Source organism: Neophocaena asiaeorientalis, unplaced genomic scaffold (genome assembly GCF_003031525.2).
Source record: "Neophocaena asiaeorientalis asiaeorientalis breed wild unplaced genomic scaffold, Neophocaena_asiaeorientalis_V1.1 scaffold110, whole genome shotgun sequence".
In the NCBI taxonomy this organism is placed as follows: Eukaryota; Metazoa; Chordata; class Mammalia; order Artiodactyla; family Phocoenidae; genus Neophocaena; species Neophocaena asiaeorientalis.
Window position 1 is genome coordinate 7,394,397 of NW_020175053.1, and position 26,018 is coordinate 7,420,414.

Sequence of the window (26,018 nt, forward strand, 5' to 3'; positions counted from 1 at the left end):
GATAGAAGCGGGAGAGGAAGTCAGAAGAGCGTGAAAAGTCCGGGGCTAGAGGAGTTGTGGGCAGAAAGAACTCTTGGGGCCTTGTCTACAGACGGTGAGGAGGAGGGGAGCAGCCAGGATGGGAGGTACTGGAGTCCGGCCGGGGGCCGAGCGCCTTAAAGAAGTTGTGAGAGTTGGCTTGGCCACGGGCGGGACCCCGGGGTATGGGCCTCCGCCAGGGGTAGCTGCGTCCCGCCGTCTGCCCCGTCGAAGCGTGAAGGCGCATGCGCAGAGCAGCGGGCATTGTCACGTGTGGCCGTCTCGCGCGGATTGGCCCGCGGTCTCCCGAGACTGGCCCGAGCTGTCCGTGCGGCGGCGCGGGCGGAGGGTTCCTGCGTAGGCGTGGCGCGGCGGAAAGGGGACAACGGTGCGTCCCCGGGCCTGGCCCTCTGGGGCTGACCCCTCCTCTCCCTGACCTGGGCGGGAAGGTGGGCGTGCCCGGACCCTGGTGGCCCCGCCTGGGTAGTGACCCGAGCTCTGGCCCTCGCGGGGGGGGGGGGGTGTCTCCCTCCTCCCCTCCTGGGGCCGGTGGAGTGGGCGCGTCCGGGGCCCCGCCCCGACGGCCGCTCCGCCCCCAGACAGCCGGGCAGCCGAAGCCCTTGAGAATGGAGCTTCTGGACGAGTTCGACAGCGAGTTCCCGCAGTGTGACCTTCTGCCAGCTCATCCCCGAGGAGGACTTCGAGAGGCAAGCGGCGACCTACACTGGAGAGCGCGCTGCGCCTCCTCTTCCTTAGCCTCGACCGCAACCCGGCGCTGGATGAGAGGGTGGTGCGCAAGGGCAAGCAGGCGGAGTGCGAGCGGTGTGGGCTCCTGTCCTTCCTCTGGGTGCGGGCCCGGGAGGGCGGGGCTCCGGGGTTCCGACGTGGGGGCGGGGGCGCCGGTGTCCGCCCTGCTTGAGCTGTTGGGAGGGGTTTTTCAGGAGGCGGCCCCGGCTAGGCGGCTCACGCGTCCGGCTTCCTCCTCCCTTCCTCTCCCGCTGTCGTCGCAGGCCAAGGTCTCCTGTGCCGTCCAGGGGGAGCTGAACTGTTGCAACAGCATGGGCGCCCTGGAGATGCACCAGCGCCTGGAGCAGCTCAAGAGGCGCATCCACCGCGTGCACTTATATTCCCAGGGTGAGGCTCCATCCGCGCTGGGCTCGAGCGGCCTGGTTGACCTGACTCACACCTCCCTGGTGGTCCACAGAAGGCTATCTACGCTTGGTCTGTCAATCAGGACTCAGCGAGGCCTGCACACTGTTTGGGTGGGAGGCAAATTCGTGTACACCCCAGGCCCCGGGAGAGTGAAATGAGAGGTGACCTCATTAGTGGCCACACAGGGTGGCAGGTGGGGATTCTGGCCTCGTCTTTTGAAGTTCCTTTTGACGCGGGATGCGCCCTCACCTTTCCCCAATGCTATGGACTAAAGAACTGTGTTGTCCTCTGGGGGACCCACTCGATGGGTTTGTATCTGTTGTCTGGGTCCACTGGTGTGTTTGCTCTTCCCCCTCTGCCTGTTATTTCTTGAATAGTCGTTCTAAAGCCTTGATGAGGTTTGGATTTGGTCCTTGGGAGTGTCCGTGTTCAGGGATGGATGGTGGTGTTGGGCTTCTTTGTCTCGCCTCACATCGGGGAGCCCAGCTCACCTGGGGGAGGGGGTCCCACAGCACCGTTTCATCCAACAGCTGGACCCACAGCATGTGTAACTCTTACCGCGGTCTCCCAAGATGCTGGTGTGGTGTTATTTATCCCTGTTTTACAGAAGAGGAAATGGAGGCCCGGGGAGGTTGTCCGGCATGTGTAGGCCACCCAGGTGTGGTGGAGCTGGACTGAGACTCAGGGCTGGTGCTCAGCCTCCAGCCAGTGCTCCCTGGCAGTGCTTATCTCACTCTAGATGAGCCGTCTGAGAGGCTGCAGGAGGGGCTTGTTACCTCCTACTTTGCTGGTGGGACCCAGCTTTGAACAGTAGAAAGACCCAGACTCATCAGAACAGGAGAGAGGAGGTGCAGGCCCTAGGTTCCTCCCCAAGCCCACCTCTGCAAGACTTCCTCCCCATGCACCCTTTGCGCACCCTTAGGATGACCCGGAGCTGCGGGTATTCGGTGGGCTCACTGTCTGGGGACTGGACAACCCACTGGGGTGCTGGCAGACTCCAGGGCTTTGTGCCATGCCTGGGAGGGTGGGTGGCAGGCCAACCTGCTCGGGCCAAGCCCAGCCCTCCTTGGCGGTGACACTCTATCACTTCCTGTGAAATTCTGTCCTGGAAGGCAGACAGCCTGGCGTGGCCCCTGCATGGGCCTTGTACAGTTCAAGCTTACCACTCCACTCGTAAGATAGAGACAAAAGTACCATTTCCCTGTGGGGTGGTTTTGGGGCCAGTGAGGTGGTGTGTGTTCGTGCCTGTCAGTAGTGGTGCCCTTTGTGGGCCTGCCTCCCTCCTTGTTGGAGGGCCTGTGTTTGGTGCCCCCCCCCAACCTGTTCGGGCCTTGGGATAGGTGATCACCGACACCTTCTGTCCCAGATGCCAAGAAGAGGAGAAGCAAGCCAAAACCGAAGAAACCAGAACCCATCTTCTTGTGGGACTGGTCGACCTCCCCGTGCCTGCCACCAACCCTGCTGCCACTGCCTGCCACTACCATGGCCTCCATGGTGGCCCCATCAACCTCTGTCTACACTCTGCCCAGGGTCTTTGGCCCCTTCCCTCCGCTGCCCAGCACATCGGTCAGTGGCCCTGGGAGCGGCAGCCTCTAACCCCCTGCTCAGAAGCACCCTAACGATGCCCGGGCCCACAGCAGTGATTCCCAGAACTTCCTCTGCAGGCAGCAGTAGATAGATGAAAGGGGGCTGCTCTGCTCGCAGAGTTGGGCTGGGGGAGACACAGGGCTCCGCCTGCCTGGCCTCAGTGCACTCAGCACAACCCTGGGGCTTCCAGGGGACGCCTGAAGCCTGCCTCTCCCCGTGGGTGTCATTCTCCAGGCCACCCTCTAAGTGCCTCTGCAGTGCCCTTCCGACTCGCCTGCCCTTCCTAACTCCCGCTTATCCGTCACCTGTCCCCCAGGCGGGGCTGGGATCTCCTCTCTTGGCTCCCAGCCCGCACGCCGGGCCCCATCCCCCTAACACCAAGCTCCAGGTGGCACCGAGGATGAGCCTGATGTGTTTGCTGATTGACTGGAAGGCACATCGTTCTCATAGTTCTTGGAGAAGGTGTTTCTCTTCATGATGAGGATCCCACCCTTGTCCTAAAGTTTCTTTTGTTTGCTGAAGATGGAGCAATTGGAAGTTTCGAGGTCTGAAGCAAAATTGAACTGGACCGGCCTGTCATCGAACCCAAAGAGGTGGGAGGATTTATCCCGGGCCTGAGGCAAATGAGACAGGAGGGTTTGGGGGAGCCTGCTGTGTGCCAGCTGGGCTGTGATTCCCTCCCCTCTCGTAGTGGATCCATCCCGCAGTCCTGAGTGGTCCTTCCCCTCTTGGTCCTGGGGAGGAGTTGGGGCTCAGAGATCTGCCTGTGTACGGCCCCCGTGCCCGCCGAGGCTGGGGAGGCACCCCCTGCCCCGGAGGAGCCCAGAGCTGAGTGTGTCCCCTGCCCCGCCCTGTCTTGCAGCCGCGTAGTCGATCTGACCCCCTTGGTCCTCAATCCTGGAGGCTTCCACTTCTCGTACTTGGCCAGAAACAATGCGCACAAGCTCCACTGCCCTGGCTTCCCGGGGTAAGTGTGCCCCTGAACCATCTGGCCTCTGAGCAGCGTGCATGAGGGCTGGAAGGATATTCAGTGTGATGGTCGCTCCCACTTCCAGGATGGACCCTAATGTCGTCAGGCGTGCTGGAAAGTTGCTCCCCCTTCCTAGTTTGTGCTGGTGGGAAACCAGAAACAAACAGCCCAGAGGCCAACAGAAGGGAACGATTCAATCAGCTGTGGGCAGCCCCGTGCTTTATCTACATGTGTGTTTTGCAAAGCAGGGATTTACTGAATATGGGGTTTTTTTTGTTTGTTTGTTTTATTGCGATACGCAGGCCTCTCACTGTTGCGGCCTCTCCCGTTGCGGAGCACAGGCTCCGGACGCACAGGCTCAGCAGCCATGGCTCACGGGCCCAGCCGCTCCGCGGCATGTGGGATCTTCCCGGACCGGGGCATGAACCCGTGTCCCCTGTATCAGCAGGTGGACTCTCAACCACTGCGCCACCAGGGAAGCCCCTGAATATGGGTTTTTTTATTACTGTTTTTGTCAAGTATTTCCCACGTCATTGAGTGTTTAGATTGGCTGCTTCATTGCATCAGATGACTTTTTTTTAAACAGCCTTATTGAGGTATTATTCACATGGTATAATTCACCCATTTAACATATACAGTTCCTGGGATTTCCTTGGCAGTCCAGTGCTTAGGACTCCGTGCTTCCACTGCAGGGGGCCGAGGTTCCATCCCTGATTGGGGAACTAAGATCCCGCAAGATGCATGGTGTGGCCAAAAATGATTAAATAAATAAATAAATAAACACACAATTCTGTGGTCTTTGGTATATTCACAGTTATGAATGCATCACCATAATTAATTTTAGCACACTTTCGTCACCCCAGAAACCCATAGCCCTCACTCTTCCATTCGCCCCTCTTCAGCACTTTCTGTGTCTATAGATTCGCTTGTTCTGAACGTTTGCTATAAATGGTATTGTAAGATATGTGGTCTTTGTATCTGGCTCCTTTCAGTTGGTTAATGTTTTTGCAGTTAATCCATGTTGTAGCAGTACTCATTCTTTTTAAAATTTTCAAATAGATTTCATTTTTTAGAGTAGTTTAGCGTTTACAGTAAAACTGAGCTGAAAGTACAGAGAGTTCCATATCCCTCTGCCCTCCCCACACAGCCTCCCCCGCGATCAACATCTGCCAGAGAGTGGGACCTTTAATACAAACTATGACCCACATTGACGTGTCATTATGTAAAGTCCGTGGTTCACATTAGGGTCACTCCTGGTGATGTACATCTTATGGTTTTGGACAAATGTATAATGACATGTGTCCACTATTACAGTGTTGTATGGAGTAGTTTCCCTGCCCCAAAAGTCCTCTGCCTATTTGGCCCTCCCTCTCCCTCAGCCCTAGGCAGCCACTAACCTACTTTCTGTCGCTGTAGGTTTGTCAGTTCTGGACATTTTGTATAAATGAAACCATACCATAAATTGGTCAGCTTCCTTGGCCGTGTGACAGACGTCCAGCATGTGCGGTACCCTCACTCAGCATGTGTGTGTGCATGCGTGTGTGTCTATGCGTGTGGTGGGTGGGCATAAATATGTTATCTCCCACTTCCAGAGAAAACGGGTGAAGGTCAACATGCCCTTCTTGCACCTGCTGTGCGGCTTGTGGGGTCTTAGTTCCCTGACCAGGGATTGAGCCTGGGCCCTTGGCAGTGAGATGTGGGGTCCTAACCACTGGACCGCCAGGGAATTCCCTGGCATCACTATCTTTATGTGCTAAGCTGTCCCTGAATCTCAAGATGAATTTCCAGAAGTGAAATTACAAGGGAAAGGGTAGGAACAGTTTTCAAAAGCACTACCATTTTTCAGATTCTGAAACAGGATCTAGGTACTGTAGACAGTTTGAAAACTACCCAAAAAAGACGCCAATCACTCTCACTCCCAAGGTCAGAAATAACCATTGTTGGCACATATCCCCGTTTCGCTGTAGGTGTTCCCCATGGACATGAGTGTACGTGCACAGGTAGTAGTTTGTCACGTAATCAGGAGCGTCCTGTGAGCAGTTTTGCAGCCAGTTCTGGAACGTGTTGCTTCCCTGTCATTAAAAATACCTAGAAATTCACCAGTAATCATAGATGCAGAATACCCACCCCATTGTGTGGACGGAGCATCATTTACTCAACTACCCTTGCTTGTTGAAATATTTCATTAATGGGGACAATTTTTAGCCTCCTGTTATGTATTGCTTTCTGAGTGAGCTGTGCTGTGTTGGCACTATCCCCCAAAATGGGTTATTTTAAATTGGTTTCTAAAAGTTTACAAAAGCATAACATACTCTATGGAAAAAAGGTCACAATATAGAAATGAATACATGAAATATGAGTCCTAATACATTGGTTAATTTTTTAAATCAAATCAGGATCATACTGCACGTACTTCTCAGCTACTTGTTCTTTCCATTACTGCACCATTGGGGTGTCTTTACTTGCTGGGATGTACAGACCAACTTTGTTCCTTAAACAGCTGTGGAATAGTCCACTGCATGCCTGTACCATGGTTTTTTTAGCTGTTCCCTGATGGACATTTGGATTGTCTCCAGGTTTACACAATCACAAACATTGCTGCAATGAACAGCCTTGAGCAAACATCCATGGGAGGGATTTCCAGCAGCAGTAATGTATCGAGAGCCATCCCACAGCCTGGGTTTTGTCGTGTGTTTCTCTGATGGCCCTGTATGCCGTGTCCCCCTCATGGACCCATGTCTTGCGTGTTTCCTGAACAGGCCCTCAGCCTGTAGTGGTTCTGCCAGCACCGAGGAGATGCTATCCCCATCTGTGAAGGCCTCCATCTTCACCCCGCCTGTCCTGCTCAAGTTCCAGCCTGTGCCCAGACCCAAAGATGAATCAGAGAATGACCCTGGCAGGGCAGAGTCCACGCCCCACCAGAGGGACCCATAACCTCTTCTGTACAGACCACGGCAGGAGAATGAATAAAGTTCCCCTGGTGGTGCCTTCCTCGTGCCACGCTACCCAGGGGCCGTGCAGTCCCACGGGCTCTCTGCAACCCCAAGAGGTGGTCAGGGTAGCGCAAGCCTGAGGTTCTTTGGCCTGAGACTGCACACAGTAGGTGGTCAGGTCAGTGAAGTCCCCTCACTTGCACCTAACCTGGGAACTCAGTCCCGTGCACTTTGAAAGAGTGTTGTGTGGGGAGTGTGCTGCCCCTCCCTGCAGTAACTCTGTGGCCCTGTTGTGCCTCACTTGACCCCACTGAGTTGCAAGACTACCAGTTTTTGCTACACCTGGCTCCTAAACACAAGGCTTATCTGGGTGCAAGTTTAGAAACAGTGGTCTGTTCCCTCCTGGGAGGAAAATGAGCTGGTGTGTCAGTTTCCAATTTGGCACCTCCCTAAAGAGTTTCAAAGACACGTGACTCTCATTACCTCCCACGCTGACTTTAGAATCAAACCTGCATGTGAGACATGAGTCCTCACAAAGTGCCCAATGATGCTGGCCATTAGCAGATGTCAGTTGAGCCCTGTGGATGCCCTGCACCTTGCTTGCGACTGGAAATAATAGACCAAGCAGTTGGGGTCCTGGCCCTTAAGGAGCTTATGTCCCATCCATATGTGTGTGGTAAGCCAGTACATAGATAAATTAGTACAGGATTACAAATTGTGATAAGCCCTTGTGGGAGCTGAGATCGAGGTGTATGGGGTGACTGGGTGGACAGTGGTACCTTGAGGAGAGTGGACACTAGGAGTAGAAGGGGGTGGAGAATTATGCTTTTACCAGACATGTTAAATTTGAGTTCAGTCGGTGCCCAGGTAGAGGTCAGAAGGCAGAAGTGCTGGCCATTTCGTGTTCGGAGACAAGGGATACAGGTGTTTAAAGCCATGAGCCTGGGCAAGGTCACCCAGTGCTTGAGTATAGAGGGAGGTCCAGGGCTCGGCCGGGGCATACAAACGTGGTGGTCCAGCCGAAGGAAGGGTCAGTCAGAAGAGACCGAAGGGGTCATCAGGGCTTTGGACCTTCAGGCTTCATGGGCACCAGCCCCTGGGCCGCCCAGGAGAGAGGCCTGCAGGCGGTGGGGACCAAATGGGCGGTAAGTGGGCAGGCAGCGAATGTGTACGTCGCTTTGGAGGTTTCGGCCTGGCGGGGAGCAGTGATGGGGCCAAGGCTGGGGGTTCTTGGGGCTCCAGGCCTAAGACCTGAGTATCCAGGGCGGGTTTGGGCGGGAATGGCGTTGAGCCGGGGCCGGTGGGGCGAGGCGGTCCAGCTAGAGGCCCCCAGGAAGACGGGGTTTCGAGGCGGAGGCAGCTCAGCCCCGACGTGGCCGAGCCAACCGCGAGCTCAGCCCAGGGACCCAGGGAGCCGCCTGCTCCAGCCGGCCATGCGCTTGGGCACCAGGAACCACAATTCCCGGCGTGCCCAGCGCCCGCTTCCGGGGCGGGTCCGAGAGACCCGGAAGTAGTTACGGAGCTCGGCCGAGAGGGCGCGGTGTGAGTTGTGTGCCGTTGTTTTTTCTCGCTCGCTGGTCCTGCCGCCGCCGCCGCCGCCGCCGCCGCCATGGGGAAGCGACAGCACCAGAAGGACAAGATGTAAGTTGAGCCGCCGCCGGGAGCGGGCCTGTCCGCACTCTGCGCCGCGCCGAGTCCCTCTCGACGTCACTTCCCCGGGAGCCTCCGCCGTCCCCCGGCGGGGCGGCTCCCTCAGGCGCGGGTCTCTCGGAGTCCTGTCCCCTCGGCCCCTCAGCTCTCCAGCTCTGACCCCGCCGGCTTTCCCCGGGCGCGGTTCTCGCTCCCCAGCCTGCTCACGGGCTACAGCACCTTCCAATTAAAACAAACCCACCTGGCACCACCAGCTGCCATCGAGTTTCTTTGATTTTTTTTAATGACAAGAAGAGGAACATCTGTGTCGATCGGCTGTTTTCTGCTTTCCCTTTGAAACCACTCCAGTCGGGCTCTGCCCGCTGCACTGCTCTTGTCGTGATCCTGTAACTTCCGTGCGTCTCCATCCGGGGGATCAGTCAGTTCTCAGTCCTCGTTTTGTTGGGCTTCTCAGCAGCGTAGGACGCGGCTGACCGCCTCTCTCCCTCTGAAGCCCTTGTACGGTGCCTGGGACACCACACTCTTTGTTTTCAGGCTACCTCAGGGGTCTTTCTTTGTTGGTTTCTTCTGATGGATCCTCCTCCCCCCGTTCCGGACCTCCTACGTCTCCTCCCCCAGGCTTCCTCTCCATTTACATCCTGCCCGGTGGGATCTCTCCAGTCTTGCTTAGGACACCTCCACTTGGAGATCCGATGGGCTTCTCGAATTCATTGTGCCCCACGGGGAAGCAACTCTTGATTTTCAGCACCTGAGCCTGTTCCTCCCCCATTTCCCCATCTCAGTGGTCACACCGCTCTCTCCTCGCTGGGGGTCAGAAGCCTGGGAGTTTCCCTTAGCTCCCTCTGCCTCCTGTCCATCAGTACGTCCTGCTGGCTCTTCCAGGAATTGACCACTTCTCACTCGTCCACCAGTCCTCCCGCAGGTGAAGTTGATGCCAGCTCCTTCTTGGACCTTTGTAGTCACCCTCAGATTGGTTTTCTGCTGCCTGTTGCTTGACCCTCTGCACACAGCAGCCAGAGTGATGCTTTGAGGACTCATGCTAGATCAGGGTCCTTTCATCCTGCCTGAAGCAAATCCAGAGTCCTCCCACGGCCCCTGAGGCCCCTTGTGATACGACCACCACCTGCGCTTCCATGATCAGTGGCCCTGTGCCCCCATGTGCACTCTTTTTCAGTGGCTTTGCCCTTCTTTGGAAACACACTAGCTTTTCTTGCCTCAGGGCTTTTTTTTTTTTTTTTTTTTTTTTTTGCGGTAAGCTGGCCTCTCACTGCTGCGGCCCCTCCCGTTGCAGGCTCCGGAGGCGCAGGCTCAGCGGCCATGGCCCATGGGCCCAGCCGCTCCGCGGCATGTGGGATCCCCGCGGACCGGGGCACGAACCCGTGTCCCCTGCACCGGCAGGCAGACTCTCAAACCACTGCGCCACCAGGGAAGCCCTTGCCTCAGGGCTTTTATATGATTAGTCGGCTTGGTCCCTCGGCCTCCGAGAGCTCTCTCCCCAGGTCTTGGTGTGGCCAGCTGCTTCTCATTGTTAACCCTGCTCTTTGGAGCAGGACCGTTTGGGTTTGCTTAATAGTTTGTGTATCCCCTTGTTCTGTTGTGTTTTTCACTATGTGCCTGACATATAGTACGTGTTAAAAAAGCATTTTCTAAATGAGTGAAATGATTTCGGTTATCAACTTCTTACTTCCAGAGACTATTCTTTTTATAAAGAGGTGGTAGTAAGATTATCTTTCTCTCTAGGTACATTACTTGTGCTGAATACACTCACTTCTATGGTGGCAAGAAACCAGGTAAGGCATGAAATCCTTCTGTTCCTTTTGGTGTGTGTGTGGGTATAATTAAGGAATGATGCCTTCACAATGCAGTAAGTGTAAAAATGAACAGTTAATAAGAACATGGAAACTATAGTAGACGGGTTGAGGACACAGTTCACAAAAGAGGAAATACACTAAACATAGGAGAAAATGTTTAATATTGGTGGTGATTTTTTTTTAACATAGGTTACAATAATATTTTCTCTGTCAAGTTAATAAAGAATACAAAGAACGGGGACTTCCTTGGTGGCGCAGTGGTTAAGAATCCGCCTGCCAATGCAAGGGACATGGTTTCGAGCCCTGGTCCGGGAAGATCCCACATGCCGTGGAGCAACTAAGCCTGTGTGCCACAACTACTGAGCCTGTGCTCTAGAGCCCACGAGCCGCAACTGCTGAGCCCCCACATGTCACAACTGTTGAAGCCCACGTGCCTAGAGCCTGTGCTCTGCAACAAAGACAAGCCACCACTATGAGAAGCCTGCTTACTGCAACAAAGAGTAGCCCCTGCTCGCTGCAACTAGAGAAAGCCCGCGTGCAGCAATAAAGACCCGATGCAGCCAAAAACAAATAAATTAAAAAAAAAAAAGAATGCAAAGAGCAATAATACCTAAAGCTATCAAGGCTGCAGTCAAAAGAGCACTGTCACGGTCACTGGTGGAAGCAAAACTGGCCCAGCCTCTTGGAAAGCAAAGCCAAGAGGGAGCCCCACAGCAGGGGTGTTAGTTAGGGTTGTGGCAGAAACCCACCTGCAGTATGTACTTCTTCCTCTAAGCTCTTTCTTGATGTACCCCACGTCTTGGTTCTGTCTAGAGAAAGGTTTTAGTACACAGCAATTTTTGCACTGGGTAATTTACATCAGCATTTTCTTTTGTTTTTTTCTTTTTTTTCTTAATCTTAACAGGTTTTTATTTTTTTATCGATGTATTGTTGACCTGTAACACTGAGTGACTTCCAGGTGCACAATGCAGTGGTCTGATATTTCTGTGCCTTGCAAAACAAAACCCAAAATAGGTCTAGTTACCATCTGTCACTACACACAATTATTATTATTATTAATTTATTAAAATTTATTTATTTATTTTTGACTGTGTTGGGTCTTCGTTGCTGCACGTGGGCTTTTTCTAGTTGCAGCGAGCAGGGCATATTCTTTCTTTCAGTGCGTGGGCTTCTCATTGCAGTGGCTTCTGTTGTTGAGGAGCATGGACTCTAGGTGCACGGGCTTCAGTAGTTGTGGCACACGGGCTCAGTAATTGTGGCTCACGGGCTGTAGAGCGCAGGCTCAGTAGTTGTGACGCACGGGCTTCATTGCTCCGCGGCATGTGGGATCTCCCTGGACAAGGCCTCAAACCCGTTTCCCCTGCATTGGTAGGTAGATTCTTAACCACTGAGCCACCAGGGAAGCACCACACACAATTTTTAAGATATCATTGACTACAGTCCCCATGCCGTGCGTTTCATCCCCGTGACTTACATGCACTTTTTCTTAAAACGTAGTTGACTTGTTGATAGAGTACATACGTGAAATTTTTTACAGAGTAAGTTTTCTGTCCTTTATTTTCATTTTACACAGATATCGCACAAACAGATTTTCGTCGTCTACCTTTTGACCACTGCAGGTAAGAGTTTGGAGAGTTTAACATTTCCCTCGTGATTGTTCTCGGGTACTCAACTGTTTGACAGTGAATCTGATCCCTGGAGATGCAGGTATAGCTTCTGTCTGCGTTCTCCCACCCGGATCTTCCGTGGACTGGAAGAAGGGACCCAGCAATGGAAAGAAATGATGATGGTTTTCTGCTTGTTCTGTGTCTCCATTTATGTGCATTCTCTTTTAACCTTGTTCTTACCTACAGAGGTAGGTAGGCTCTGTCATCAAGCCTGCCTTATAGTTGAGAGAATCAGTGCTTCGAAGAGTGAGCTCCCTCTCCCAGGTATCCCATCTAGGAAGTGGTCTGACTGTGAGCCCAGGGCTTTCATGCTTTCCTTTTGGTCCAGAGTTTGAGTAGTAACAGCAGCCCCGAGAGTCATGATACTGTGGCCCCTCCCCCTTCCCTGAGAATGCAGGTCACTGTGGGGGCGGGGAGGGACCCAGCTGCACAGCCACTTGGATGTCTCTTCCCACCCTCATTAGAGTAATGAACCCCAACACATTGGGGCTTGGGGGAGTGGGCAGGTCTGGTGGTCCCCATGGGCTTGAGTTTCCCCAAGTTTGAGCAGTAGTCAGCTCTGTCCTGGACACACGTGTCTACACAGCATTCTCCCCATCTTGCCCTCCTCTCCCTCTGACCAAAGTTCTGATTGCATAGGTCAGGGTGAGCCTTGAGAGCTGACCAAGCTCTCCTGGTGATCCCAGAACTGTGGTGAGGCAGGTCAGCCGATACCACAGGGCAGTGAGGGGACAGGGGAGGCTGGGGGTGCAGCCGCTGAATCTGCCCAGGGCTTCCAGGAGGCTCCCCACATGGTGAGTGAGGGCTTCACCTGTTTCACTTGGCTCAGGAAGTATGAACAAGTGAGGCCCAGACATCATCAGCTGCATTTCTCACCACCGCCACCAGTTTTGTCATCAGCCTCCTGGAAATGTAGTCTTGTAAATTGGTTCTATGGAAATCTTTGGTTCCCAGTTCTTCCAAGAGGTCTCTGCTGTGTGTCTCGCCCATTTTGTAACTACCTTGGGTTCTGGGTAACACGTGCTTTGAGAATGTGCCCTTCAGGCCCTGTTAGGAGAAGACACATGTTCACTGTCTTGCTGTTTGGAGCTTGCCTTGTTGTTGGGTCCTGCTCTGGTTGGTCCCCAGCAGTACTACTGGGTTAGAGTAGAAGGTTGGGCCAGAGGGGGCGGTGGTGAGGACTCCCCACAAGGGCTCCCTGGGGCAGCATTCGGGGAGGTGACCCCAATGCCGCCAGGCTGTCCAGGTCCTGGTGCCTGACCTGTGCTGACCAAACTCGTAGGTGACTGATATACAAACAAGCCAGGTCAGCCAGGGCTCTTGATGACTAGTGATGGAGACCCCATGCCAGAAGAAAAGGTTATTGGCTCAAGGAAGTCCACTGGATACCATCCTCCTCCACCTGTGGGCTCTGCTTTTCCGAAGCAGACCCTCCACGAGGCAGGAAGTGGCCTTCGACACCCATATCCCTGCACTGGAACTTACCCAGGGCTCCCGGGCGTCAGGTCTTGTCTGAGTCACTTACCCGCTCCTTGGAAACATGGCGGGAACGGAGCCTGCTGTGCAGCCAGGAGCAGGCAGGGCTCCTCCAGACCGTGGTAACCCCCTGCCCCCAGAGTCTCCTGGGATGGGAGGGGGCAGTGCTCAGCAGTGACCCTGTCCTTCTTCAGTCTCTCTCTACAGCCCTTTGTCTACCCGGTCTGCACCCCCGAAGGCGTCGTCTTTGACTTGCTGTGAGTTTTCCCTTGACTTCTGACTAACAGATGTGGTGAGATTGTTGACACCCACTCAGGAAGGGGCTGTGGGGCCAGCTGGAGTGTTTGGGCTCCAGGCAGTGCTGAGCCTGGACACACCGAGGTCCCAGCAGCCTTGGGAGCCCTGGATGGGCCTCAGGCATGAGGTGGCAGTGCTGCTGTGACCTCTGCCTGGAGGGGCGTTGGCCTCTCCCCCGTGTGGGGGTCCCTAGTGCTCTAATTCGCACCCTGTACCTATTAGAGTGTTAATGAGCTGAGTAGCTTTCACTTCATGAAGCAGAGCCATAGTTGAGGCGCATAATTTCCTAGTCCTTCCCTTTGAAGCTTTATGCTCAGTTTTATGTCCCAATGTAAACCAGCTTCTGTAATTGTCTCATAGTTCAGATTCAGTTTAGAAGATTTGCAAAATACTTCAAAGGAAAAGGGAAAATTGGCCATAATTGAATTGTCCGGGGAAAGCACTGCCAGTGTCTGGAGTGCTCTTCTGGGAGTGCATTTGTGGTAACCTGCTTGAGGTCACACTGTAGAAGATAGTTCAGGATCCAGTTTTCACTCAGATGAGAGCTTTTCTCCCCTATATCATTCAGAATTCTCTGGAAGTGTGATTTTTGATGCTGGCCCAGTATCTCATTGTATGTACGTCTTTTTCTGTTAATGGTATTTATCCATGTTTATGCATAAGTAGAGTAAAAACCCTGAACGTACTTTGAAGCCCATGTAGCCAGAAATATTCCCCCATTTCCTCTGATGAGGCAAAAAGTGAAGTGGAGTGTAGCCCCTTCCCAGCTCCCCCTGGAGGCAGACCCCCTGCACTGTGGCCCTGTCGCCAGGCTGCACCGGCCCTCCCGCTGACGCGTACTGTCCTCTTCCCTTCAGGAACATTGTCCCTTGGCTTAAGAAGTATGGCACCAACCCCAGCAACGGAGAGGTAGGTGGCTGTGCAGGAGCTTTGGTGATGCCGGTGAACACCAGGTGTCAGGTACAGGAACGTGGTGGAGGACCCACACCGGTCCTTTCTGGAGTGTTCCCCACTTGTGTGCACGTGTGCAGGCATCTGTCTTACCTCGGTCGTGGACGCAGTTGATTGGTGACCCCACTGCCCCTTGCTTCCACCCCCGAGGTGTCAGTGCGTCCGTGCGCCCTCCTGTGGTGGCACAGTTCGGGGGGGCATTTGGAGTTCTGCTGTTGCAGATGGTGGTCACACATGCGGTGTACCCCTGGGACTGCTGGATGCTGGGGGCTGCGTTTTCGGCTTGGTAGCTCCTGGCAAGTTGCACCCTGGAGGAGTCGCACTGTTCCAGACTCTCATCAGCGGCGTGTCAGGGGAGATACATGTCCTAGACCCTCGGCAGCTCTAGGAGTCACCTGTCTCTTTGGGTGATGTAACTTGTGGGCACCAGCGTTCTGTGACGTGTACTCTGTGGAGAGTTAGGTTAAGCAGCTGTTGATGTGTCACACATACAGGTGCAGGAGAGAATCTGGAGTCGAGTTCCAGTATACTTCCCTGCTGGACACCCCCTGCCCCTCCGCATGCCTTGTTGTAAAGCCCCAGGGTGCCCACTTTCCGTTCCTCCTGCTGCTCTCTGTTCACTTCTCAGCTCGCCTTCCCTCTGCCACATTTATTCGGTTGCACCCATTCACTCACAGAAAGGGGTTAGCCGTGCAGCATGGGGCCTGGCACTGTGAGCAGAGTGGGACGGGATGCTGACCAGAGGAGGATGGGGGACCTGGGGACGTCTGTGGAGCAGTGCTATGGAAGCTGTGGCCTGGGGACGAGGGGAGATGGTGGCAGATAGTCTGAGTTACATCGGGGGGGTCTTGCCAGCCCTGGAGGGAGCCTGGCTTCGTTCTGGATGGGCTGGAGGCCAGATGGGTTAAGCCGTAGCGAGCTGTGATCTGGCCTGTTTGGAAGCCTGGCTCTGGCTGCTGTGTCGGGACCAGACCTCCGGGAAGTGAGGGTGGAAGCAGGGAGGCAGCAGGGGCCGTGTACTTTCTGGGCAAGAGGTGCTGGGTGAGCCTGGGCTAGGGTGCAGGCTGAGGAGGTGCAGTGCAGGGGCTAGAGGTGGGCGAGCAGGGAGGGCGGGACCTTCTGCAGACCCTGGAAGCCAGGTTGGCTCCCCCAGGGTGTCAGCCTGATAGAAGTCCGGCCTGCGTTGGGAGAGTGGCGGGCAGTGTGGTGACTGGCACTGCGAAGCTGGGAGCTGGGCTGGGTGGTGGTCAGAGCCCTGTCTGCCGGGATTAGGCCTGGTCAGCTCTGTGACAGACCCTGGGGGCCCTGTGGAGAGTGGAGGCTGTCATTGTCATCGTATTTGGGGAGGCCCAAGAGAACCCGGGTGCGGTGAGGCTAGGGGGAGGGAGGGAGGCAGAAGAGGGGTGTGAGCAGGGTCCTGGTCACCAGCCTCGGACGTGTGAAGTGTCGTGGGTTCAGTCTTTGCTCAGCTGTGCGCTTGTTACCTGTGTTCTGGAGGTGGATGTGTACTCTGGGGCCCTGGGCGATGGCCTTGTTTTCGGGATGCACTGCCTCCCCTGGGATCAGGCTGCGGCTGTGTCGAGGCTGGGGCTCGCTCCTCTGTCGGTGGGGGCTGCGCTTTGCCATCGCCCCCCAGCCCCCCGTGTTTCCTCGTCCACCTCTGGCCCCCCTGTCCTCGGTTACTGTGGCCAACCGGTCCCCGGGTGCTCCCCAGCCCCACAGCATGCCAATCGCCTGCCCCCAGCCATCACCTCTGCTGCGGGTGTCCTGTCAGGGAGTCTGTGGTGCGTCCTCAAGTGGGGCCCGTGCCCCTCCCGGCCTGTGCCCAGAGTCCCCGCGGCCGCGGCCCTGAGGACCGTCCCTGTGGTGTCAGCTGCTGTGAGCTCCTATCACCTCCCGGGACCCCAGGAGGAGGGTGCTGCATGTGGGTCTCCCTGGGTTGGCTGTGCTTGGGGCGGGCGCCCACCATCTGTCCATAGGTGTGTGTGTGGGGGTGGTTGGCTAACGAAGGCAGGGCCGAGGTGACTCAGGGAGTGGGCACTGGGCTGGGTGCGGGGACTGTGCCAGGGGAGGGAGGACGTGGGGCAGAACTGGGTTCAGCGGTGTCTCTTCCGCGTGGCCCTTGGAGCTGGCCCTTGGTTGCTGCAGGGCCTGTGCCTCCCCATCCAGGGTCTCCCTGCTGCCCCCTCACTTCCTCTGACAGAGGCCTCCCCACTGGGCAGCTTTCCTCCAGCTGCTGGACTTTGCTTTATTGTCCAGGTTCCTGGAGAAGAGGTGAGCCGCAGACGAAGTCCAGAAGTTTTGAGAAAGGATCCCGTCCCATCCCCTCTTGGCATTTGCATGTATTGACTCCTCTTCCCCCACGTTGTCGTGCCTGGTGTTTCTTGGGTCGTCACACAGCAGAACAGCAGGGCAAATGCCTGGGTCCCCACTGCCCAGCTGAGGAGATATTGATTTGGCCAAAAAGTTTGTTCGGATGCCTCTGCCCTTTTTCATGTGAGTTACTTATTATTAATTACGCTTTTTTCAGAAACTGGACGGGAGGTCCCTGATCAAGCTGAACTTTGCAAAGAACAGTGAAGGTGAGTAATCCTTTACAGCCAGTTTTAGGATTGGCCCGCAGGACCCGAGGCCCCCGCCTCTCACCAAGTTTTTGTTCCTTTCTGATCAGGCTGGAGGCTTGCTTTTGATTTCTCAAAGGCTAATAATTTTTTCTTAAAGGTCCAGATAGTTGTTTTTCGTTTTTTTTCTTTTGTGGTATGCGGGCCTCTCACTGTTGTGGCCTCTCCCGTTGTGGAGCACAGGCTCCAGACGCGTAGGCTCTGGACGCGTAGGCTCAGCGGCCATGGCTCACGGGCCCAGCTGCTCCGCGGCACATGGGATCTTCTCGGACCGGGGCACGAACCCGTGTCCTCTGCATCGGCAGGCAGACTCTCAACCACTGCGCCACCAGGGAAGCCCAGGTCCAGAAAGTTTAAAGCTGGGGTGGGGGTGAAACCTCCGGCTTGGGGCACTTCTTCCCCCAAGGGCACTTGGGCCGTGTGGGCCTCCGGTGGCCTTTATGGGTCCAGCTGGGCCCCATGGGAGACAGGCCCTGCCTGACCGTGGCTCTGGTCCAGTCATCGCTGCAGACAAGCTGCTCAGGCTGCGGCCCAGGGCAGGCAGCCAGGCAGTGGGTGTGGGGGGTCTGACGGATTTGCCAGGTGGCTCTTGGGCTGGTTTCCACTTGGCACTGGTCATAAAGCCCCAGTCCAGGCCTGGGGTCCTGCTCTGCACTCCTCCACACCCTCCATTGTTCTCATTGGCCAGACGCCTGCGCCGAGGCGACCTCCGTGGGCACCCACCTTGTTCTCGGTTCTCTGTGGGCCTGGCGCCGTGCCCTGGGCGCGTGCGGGTGCCGTGGTTGAGGTCGGTGTCGGGGCTCACTGGGCAGGCGTGTTCAGGGACATGCTGGAGCAGCTGAGGCTGGCCTGGCTCCCAGCAGGTGCCAGATGGCAGTGAACGAGCAAGCGGGCCTTGGTGACCAGGAGCACAGCACCCCATAGATGGTCCCTGGGTGCCACGTGGCTCCCTGCTCTGAGAGCGGGTGATTCAGGGAGGCCCTCGGTGTGTCTCCTTCACAAGTGTTCACTGAGCGCCTGCTGTGTGCGGAGACCAAGACAGGCGGGTCTCTCCCGGAACAAAAGGGAGGGAGGAAATTGGAAATGAGATCACTGTAGTGCGTCAGGTGCTGCATGGAACAGGTCAGAGGTAAAGCAGGGTGAGAGAGGGTCACAGGACGACTTGCTGACAGGGTTTGAGTATAAATCTGGGGGGAGGGGGAGGAAGGGCAGGGGAGGGGAGCCCTGTGGGGATGTGGAGAGACCATTCTGCGCAGTGGGCTCAGCCTGTGCAAAGGCCCCGAGGCACAGCCAGGAGTCCAGTGTTGCTGCATCAGGGTGAGCGGAGCGGGAAGCAGGGTCTGTGGTCCAGAGTCAGGTGGGATGGGGTGCAGAGCAGTCATGCGGGGCTGGGGTGGCCACGGGAGAACTCAGAGATTATAGCAAGAAAGATCTGACCTAACTTTGCCTTTATTAAAATTTTTACTAAAAAAAAAAAAAAAAAATTTACTAACTTTGATCTAGAGATTGCCTTTTTTTGGCTTTGTTTTGTCTTTTAGTTGAAAATTGTTTTAAAAATTATTTTTGGCTGCATTGGGTCTTCGTTGCTGCACGTGGGCTTTCTCTAGTTGCGGCGAGTAGGGGCCGCTCTTCGTTGCAGTGTTCAGGCTTCTCTTGTTGCAGAACATGGGCTCTAGGCGCGTGGGCTTCAGTAGTTGTGGCATGCAGGCTTAGTAGTTGTGGCTTGCGGGCTCTAGAGCACAGGCTCAGCAGTTGTGGCACACGGGCTTAGTTGCTCCGTGGCATGTGGGATCTTCCTAAACCAGGGATTGAACCCATGTCCCCCGCATTGGCAGGTAGATTCTTAACCACTGTGCCACCAGGGAAGTCCTTTTTTTTTTTTTAAAGACAGCATCATTTATTTTCTTTCTTTTTTTTTTTGTTAATTAATTTATTCTTGGCTGCATTGGGTCTTCATTGCTGCATGTGGGCTTTCTCTAGTTGCAGCAAGCAGGGGCTACTCTTCATTGCGGTGGGTGTGCTTCTCATTGCGGTGGCTTCTCTTGTTGCAGAGCATGGGCTCTAGGTGTGTGGGCTTCAGTAGTTGCGGCATGTGGGCTCAGTAGTTGTGGCTCACAGGCTCTAGAGCACAGGCTCACTAGTTGTGGCACACGGGCTTAGTTGCTTCACGGCATGTGGGATCTTCCTGGACCAGAGCTTGAACCTGTGTCCCCTGCATTGGCAGGCGGATTCTTAACCACTGTGCCACCAGGGAAGTCCCAAGTTGACATTTTCAGGGATGTGAAAGTAGAGAGAATTCGGGACTTCCCTGGCAGTCCAGTGGTTGGGACTGTGCACTTCCACTGTGGTGGGCCCATGTTTGATCTCTGGTCTGGGAACTAGGATCCCGTGGTGTGGCCAAAAAAAAAAGAAAGTAGAATTACTGTGTGACTCCCTGCCCTGTATCCATCCCCAGCTTCAGCTCCCATCCATTGTCAACGTGTCTGATTTTACTTATGCTAGCATTCTGCACGTACTCAGGTGATTTTAAGCAGATCCCTGACATCATACTATCTTGTGCTTAAGTACTTCAGTGTGCATCTCTAAAAGCTAAAGATTTAAGAAATAATAACCACAATACCGTTGTCACATCTAAAAAGTTAGTAGGAATGCCGTAGTATCATTGACTATCCAGCCAGTGGTCAAGTTTCCAGAATGCTCTCATAATTATTCTTTGTAGTTTTGAAATCAGGATTTTTAGAGTCCATACAACTCAAGGTCTTTCATCTCTAAGTGTTCCCCTTTCTGCAGTGTTCTTGCTGGGACTTGAACAGGCTCCCTGGCTGTGGGCGGGTGTTGGTGGGGTGGGGCAGGGCACGGAGGGCAGCCGGGGCTGGTTGAAGTAACCCAGGCGAGGGACACAGGAGGTACGGGGACGAGGCAGGGTCTGAAGGACAGGCTACTGGTGGGTGGGCAAGGGTGACGGATGCCCGAGGTGGAGAGGGAGGCCAGGTGGGCTGGGGGCTGACAAGGCCGACTTTGCTGAAGAAGGCCCTGCAGGGGTTGGGTCTTGCAGGATGAATGGGAATTCATGCTCTTGGAGGAGGAGCTTGAGCTGTGGGCTGTCCCCCGGTCACCCTGGGCGTGCTGATGCAGGGTTCCGCCTCTCCTGCTCTCTGACCTTGGCTCTCTGACCTTGGGCGTGTGCCTCCTCTCCAGGGAAGTACCACTGCCCTGTGCTGTTCACCGTCTTCACCAACAACAGCTACATCGTGGCCATCAGGACCACTGGCAACGTCTACGCCCACGAGGTGGGTCCTTGGGGAGCCCCAGGCCGGCTCATGGGGTGAGAGCCACCGGCGCATCCAGGAGATGGCAGGGCCTGCTCGTGTCCTCCAGACTGGACCGGGGCAGTTCTGCCCACTGAGCAGGTCCTTGTTCCCTGGTGCCCCCCACAGGCATCGGCAAAGACCTTGGAGGGACCTCAGCTCCTAGTGCCGCCCCAGGGGATCACATGTTGGTGGGGGGGGGGTCCTGATTTCCACACCCGTCCTGCTCTGGGCCTGCTTTGGGCTGGGTGCAGATGGCAGGGCTGTGGCCCCATGATGCGGGAAACCCTCCCTAAGCCTTTTTCACGCCCATCCGTGGAGGTTGGCCCCGCGGGGCTCTGGGGTCATGGATTCGGGTGGCTCATTGGGAGACAGATGTGTGACGACAGCAACCTGTCTGGGGCGCAGGAAGCCCCGCCCCTTGGTGGCACACACTTTTGCCCCCACTTGGTCCTTTCCCTACCTCTGGGTGGGCTCTGGGCTGCCAGGTCGGGGGCCAGGCAACGTGACCAGTGGACTTTCTCCTGGCTTTAGGCGGTGGAGCAGCTAAACATCAAGGCCAAGAACTTCCGAGACCTGCTGACCGACGAGCCCTTCTCCCGGCAGGACATCATCACCCTACAGGTGGGTGTCCCCTTCCCTGCCTGCCCGGGGACCACCCGCCCAGGACCTTGGCTCCTCCTGCCTCAGTGGTCTCGCAGCCCCCTGCCTGTGTAGCTCCCAGCTGTCCCGGCCGTTGGCAGAGCCCCTCCCACCCTCCCTGCCCTCAGTCACCCTGGGCCTCCACACAGGCTGCCTGCTCAGTCCGGGGCTCACTGCTCCCCTCCGAGGCTGCCCCTGCCGTGTCAGGGCCCTCGTCTCTGCCCCCAGAGCCACCTCCATGTCCCAGCAGCCCCGTTGGAGGCCTGAGGGCTGGGGCTGGTGTGCTCAGGACCCAGGGGCGAGTGTAGGGTGTGCCTGTAGGTGTCAGAGCCCCGAGTGAGTTCATGAGAACCGGCCCTAGAAAATCAGCGTGTCTAGATCCTCCTGTGTGGCTCATCCCGTTCTAATCAGAGGCCGGTGCATGGCTCTCCCCAGTGATGGGCTCGCTGTCCCCAGGGCAGACCGTGGGGTCAGTCTGGCAGCCGGGCTGAAGGGGGGCGGCCTGCAGGAGGCCTGGAGGTGGGCACCCCACGTCCCGCGCTAACAGCCAAGGGTGCTCGGCTGTGTGCGGGGAGAAGGGGACGCAGCTGGCTGAGCAGCCATCTGTGCCACTGTCCCTGCCCCACCCCTGCTCGTCACCCTGCACAGGGCACAGTCCCTGCTGACCTGCGGTGCCCATGCAGCCCCCAGCCTCTCCCCTCCAGCCTGGTCCCTCTGCCGGTCCACCCGTCCTTTGCTGCCTAGCAGCCACACGGCCCAGGATGGGTCTGGCTGTGGTGCCAGGCTCACTGCCACATGTGTTCTTTTTGCCATAGGACCCCACCAGTTTGGACAAATTCAATGTCTCCAACTTCTTTCATGTTAAGAATAACATGAAAATAATAGACCCAGGTATGTATGGCCAGGGCTGGCCTGGGTACCAGGGACTTAGGTAGAAGAGCCTGTGCTCCTGGGCGAAGCCCCTACCTCCCTGGGGCTTGAGCGTCTGGGAGTCTCACCCAGGTTTTCAAAGGTCTTGCATTTCCTGAGCCCACGCTCCATTGTTCTGTGCTGGGGTTGGCAGACCACCCTGGCCCATGCCTGCCATCGGGGGCCAGACATGTCGGTGCCAGCCGGGCCATCACCATGGTGCCCAGCCTGGCCATCTCCCTGCCACCCCCGCCCCGTGAGGACTTGGCTCTAGGTCTCTCAGAGCTGCTTCCTTTCCCATGTGTTCGGGGGCCTGGATGGGCCTTCTCCTCAGAGATTGTGTCCCACCACAGGGATGGGCCATTCGTGCTGGCCGCTGGGTGGGTATGGAGGTCCCATGAAGGGTGGTGACTTCTCGTGGCCAGGGGTCCTGTGATGCGAGGTTGTGACCCCTGGGGCTGGGGCCGGTCTGGGGACAGGGCAGTGGCCTCGCTCTTTCTTCCCCCACTGGGTCCTCCCTGGGTTGTTGTGACCAGGAGACTGACTGTGACAGAAGTTCTGGTCACTTCAGACTCGTGTCCCGGCCGGGGCTCTCAGTGGCTCTGGCCTCCTGTCCCTGTCACAACATCTGGGGATGCTGCTGGGTCTTGGCTGCTCAGGGCGACTGTGCTGTTTTGTAGATGAAGAAAAGGCCAAGCAGGACCCATCTTATTATTTGAAAAACACGAACACGGAGACCCGAGAGACGCTGCAGGAGCTCTACAAGGAGTTCAAAGGGGACGAGATGCTGGCGGCCACCATGAAGGTCCCCGAGAAGACAAAGGTGGACAGGCTGAACGCTGTGAGTAGGCAGCAGGCCTTGCCGCTGCCCTCTTTGCCCCTTGGGGCACTCCTGGGGATGGGGCTGCACTGAGGCTGGCCTGGCAAACCTGGGGCCACGGACAGGTGTGGCCGGCCCGGAGCAGATGTGCTAGGTGGACAGCTGCCCGGTAGCTTCAGTGGTTCCTCGCCCCACAGCTGCCTGGGGTATGGGCAGAGTCACTGCCCTGCGAAGCTGGTTACTCAGTGCCCAGAGCAACCTCAGGGGTGCCAAGCTGCTGGGGGGAGGGAGCCAGTGGTACTGGGGGTACCTGGCACCCGTCCTTACCTTCTCATCCCACACAGCCCACGGTTGGTCCTGGGACCCCCAGTTGGCAGTGAGGGCACCAGGATTTGCACCCTGGCTTGTCAAGCCCCCCTTCCTCTATTCAGGCAGGACCTGGTGAGCTGGGGCTGGGGGACCCTGGGAGGGGGGACCTCTGAGGTGCCCCCCTAAAGAACTGTCCAGAAAACTAAGCGTGCTAAAAGAAGGTTTGTTGTTTATCATCTAATCCCACCTCTAACACGATGGTTCTTAGAATTTTGGTGTATTTCTTTCTCATGGGAAGAAACTTTTTTGTCCTTCTGTTTAGAAGGAAAAAAATCGTTTATTGAGGCTTATTTTTTCCTGTGGGGACTTAACACATTTAAAAAGAAGCTCCAGTTCTTGGTGCTCTGAACCCCAGAGATGCCCAGGCTCTGCCTGGTGTGTTTTTCTGGATTTCACTTAACGTGAGAGCTTTGGCAGCCAGGCCTTCAGCCCAGTTGAGACCCGTGGGCTGCTGGCTCACTGTGCCCCTGCTCCCTGGGCCCTTGGGGAGAGGCCAGTGTGGGCTGGGCTGTCCTGTCCCCCTTGGTAGACCCCTGCAGGCACCTGTGGGTGGTGGTCAGGGACACCTTCCTATAGGAGAGGCACCGAGCAGGGCCTGAACAGCGGGGTGGCCTCGGGCTGAGGAGCCACCGTGGTTTCTTGGCAGGCCCACTATTCCACCGGGAAGGTCAGCGCCTCCTTCACCTCCACTGCCATGGTTCCCGAGACCACGCATGAAGCAGGTAGTGGCCTTTGTCTCCACCACCAGCGTTAACAGCGGCCAAGGGTGGGGTGCCCTCGTCCATGCCCTTCTCAGCGCTGCTCTGTCGCGCCTGGGCTTTGTGGGCTCGTGGGCAGCTCAGGAGTGGCCAGGCACGGCCCCTTTTGAAAGTGGGCTTGTGCTTGGGATAGGGGCGGCTGTCCAGGGGGCTCCCTGGTGATGGGAGGCCCTCCCCATGCTGGGGCCACCCCACCTCAGGCTCCAGCCCAAGTCCCACCTTGGCGTTGCCCCCAAGCCCCCTTCCTCTCCTGTTCTTGGCTGGTTGGGCCTCCCTCCCCCCAGCCCTCCCCTCCCTACATCGAGGAGCCATCAGGCCCCGCTGCCCCACCCTCCCCGATGCCCCTGGGGGCTCCGGGCCGCGGGTAGGCAGGCAGCTCAGGCCTTTGCTTGCAGCCGCCATTGACGAGGACGTGCTGCGCTACCAGTTCGTGAAGAAGAAGGGCTACGTGCGGCTGCACACCAACTTGGGTGACCTCAACCTGGAGCTGCACTGCGACCTGGTGGGTGAGGTGGCCGCCTGCGAGTGCCTGGCTGCTGGGCCTTGCAAGTCCTTCCTCACTGTCAGGGCCGCCTTCCACTGCCCAAGGGCCCTGGGGGTCCTCGGTACCCTTCCTTGGCCGCCATGTGCCTCAGCGGAGCACCTTGCCTTTTTTGTAGACGCCAAAAACCTGTGAGAACTTCATCAAGCTTTGTAAGAAGCAGTACTACGATGGCACCCTCTTCCACAGGTCCATCCGAAACTTCGTGGTGAGTGCCGTGCGCCAGCCTCCCAGTGCCCACGTGCGGAGTCCTGCAGTGACCCACGTGTACCCGGGGGCCAGCTGGCCACACCAGGCCTCTTGGGGGTGAACCAGGAGGGCCCCATTCTCACCAGGAGCAGCTGGGGGATGGGGGGCAGGGGGGCTGAGGCTCATGGGCACAGCTTCTCACTGGCTGGTTCTTCCTGCAGATACAGGGAGGTGACCCCACAGGCACAGGCACAGGTAGGTGCTTGTGCTGGGCCCCTGGGAACTCTGGCTGCGCCACAGGCTCTGAGGGCAGGGGCGTGGGGACTCTGCTAGCCCCACGTGCTGTTTCCTCGTCCCAAGGTGGTTGTGAGGCCTCAGCCACAGATGAAGGGTTGGGGGCACATTACCTCCCGCTGGGCCTCCAGGGGCACCCCCTCTGTCCACAGACCAAGGGGGCCTACAGTGGGTGAAGGTTGGGCCCCACCCTGGATGCTGCCCCTCCAAAGCCCCCCTTAGCCTGCCAGCTGCTTGGGCCAGCTTATCCCTCGCCCTGTGTTGTGTGAGCAGGAACCACCCATCTCCTTGGCACTTTACTCCCTGTTCTGTGGGCCGGGCCCTAACCAGGGGCTCTGAGGGCCCTGGGGCTGCGGGGGTGTCCTGCGTGGGGGGGTTGGTGATGAGGACCCCAGGGATTGCGCACGGGTTTTTGAGCTGGGCCGCGTCCCAAGAGCTGCGCTCAGCTGGGACCTGGTCATTCTTGCTGCCACGTGCCCCCTCCTCCTCCAGGGGGGGAGTCGTACTGGGGAAAGCCCTTCCGAGACGAGTTCCGGCCCAACCTCTCACACACGGGCCGCGGCGTCCTCAGCATGGCCAACTCGGGGCCCAACACCAACAAGTCTCAGTTGTGAGTCAATGGGCGGCCATGGGAGGGGCCCGGGGAGGGGGTGGCTCCTGCAGGTTCTCCGTCAGCCTCGCCCTACGTATTGTGCCCCCGACCCCGAATCAATCCAGAAAGTGTGGGGACATGCGCAGACCTGCCTGAGCGCTGGGCCTGTGCACCTGCACGTAAAACGAGTCAGCCGGCAATCCCACGCCTCGTGGTGGTGCCTGCGACAGGCCAGGGCGGCACCAGATGTGGGTGTGGATGTGGATGCCTGGCCGGGGGGCGGAGACCCAGTGAGGGGTCGGGAATTCTGCTGTGAGTGTTTTGGCGTTAGATGCCCAGGACACCCACCTTGGTCCTAGTAGGTCTAAGTTTTGGTGCTGAGAGGGTGAGAACAGGCTAGATGTACAGGCTTGGGCAGCCTGTGTCCAAGTGTCTGGGGGGGGGGGGCCTGTGTCCAAGTGTC

The 26,018-nt window shown here is 56.8% G+C and overlaps 2 protein-coding genes across 4 annotated transcripts in view; both read left to right on the plus strand.

The window, feature by feature from the left end:
• Window positions 1-330: 330 nt before the first annotated feature.
• On the plus strand, window positions 331-6,661 carry LOC112412159 (uncharacterized). The gene is made up of 7 exons (XM_024763680.1): window positions 331-406; window positions 618-808; window positions 1,029-1,152; window positions 2,537-2,736; window positions 3,280-3,350; window positions 3,620-3,724; window positions 6,487-6,661. Exons 3-7 carry the CDS (start codon window positions 1,077-1,079, stop codon window positions 6,659-6,661), a joined length of 627 nt encoding a protein of 208 aa, XP_024619448.1. The 5' UTR covers window positions 331-406; window positions 618-808; window positions 1,029-1,076.
• Window positions 6,662-8,170: 1,509 nt separating this feature from the next.
• The window catches only part of PPIL2 (peptidylprolyl isomerase like 2), a 23,559-nt gene continuing 5,711 nt past the window's right edge, over window positions 8,171-26,018 (plus strand). For all 3 annotated transcript variants that reach the window (XM_024763714.1, XM_024763713.1, XM_024763715.1), the window contains exons 1-15: window positions 8,171-8,301; window positions 10,051-10,100; window positions 11,695-11,740; window positions 13,459-13,521; window positions 14,419-14,470; window positions 17,043-17,094; window positions 20,332-20,423; window positions 20,976-21,065; window positions 21,899-21,974; window positions 22,673-22,833; window positions 23,828-23,903; window positions 24,335-24,441; window positions 24,599-24,688; window positions 24,891-24,924; window positions 25,456-25,573. In XM_024763714.1, the coding sequence (XP_024619482.1) occupies window positions 8,270-8,301; window positions 10,051-10,100; window positions 11,695-11,740; window positions 13,459-13,521; window positions 14,419-14,470; window positions 17,043-17,094; window positions 20,332-20,423; window positions 20,976-21,065; window positions 21,899-21,974; window positions 22,673-22,833; window positions 23,828-23,903; window positions 24,335-24,441; window positions 24,599-24,688; window positions 24,891-24,924; window positions 25,456-25,573 (1,139 nt within the window). In that variant the 5' untranslated portion in view covers window positions 8,171-8,269. The remainder of the gene's footprint in view (window positions 8,302-10,050; window positions 10,101-11,694; window positions 11,741-13,458; window positions 13,522-14,418; window positions 14,471-17,042; window positions 17,095-20,331; window positions 20,424-20,975; window positions 21,066-21,898; window positions 21,975-22,672; window positions 22,834-23,827; window positions 23,904-24,334; window positions 24,442-24,598; window positions 24,689-24,890; window positions 24,925-25,455; window positions 25,574-26,018) is intronic.

Excerpts from the sequence above, each read along its gene's own strand:
- LOC112412159 (XM_024763680.1), top strand. The coding sequence starts at position 1,077 with ATGGGCGCCCTGGAGATGCACCAGCGCCTGGAGCAGCTCAAGAGGCGC. Across the intron at positions 1,153-2,536 it reads CGTGCACTTATATTCCCAGG|ATGCCAAGAAGAGGAGAAGC; the intron begins GTGAGGCTCCAT and ends CTTCTGTCCCAG. Across the intron at positions 3,351-3,619 it reads CTGTCATCGAACCCAAAGAG|CCGCGTAGTCGATCTGACCC; the intron begins GTGGGAGGATTT and ends CCTGTCTTGCAG.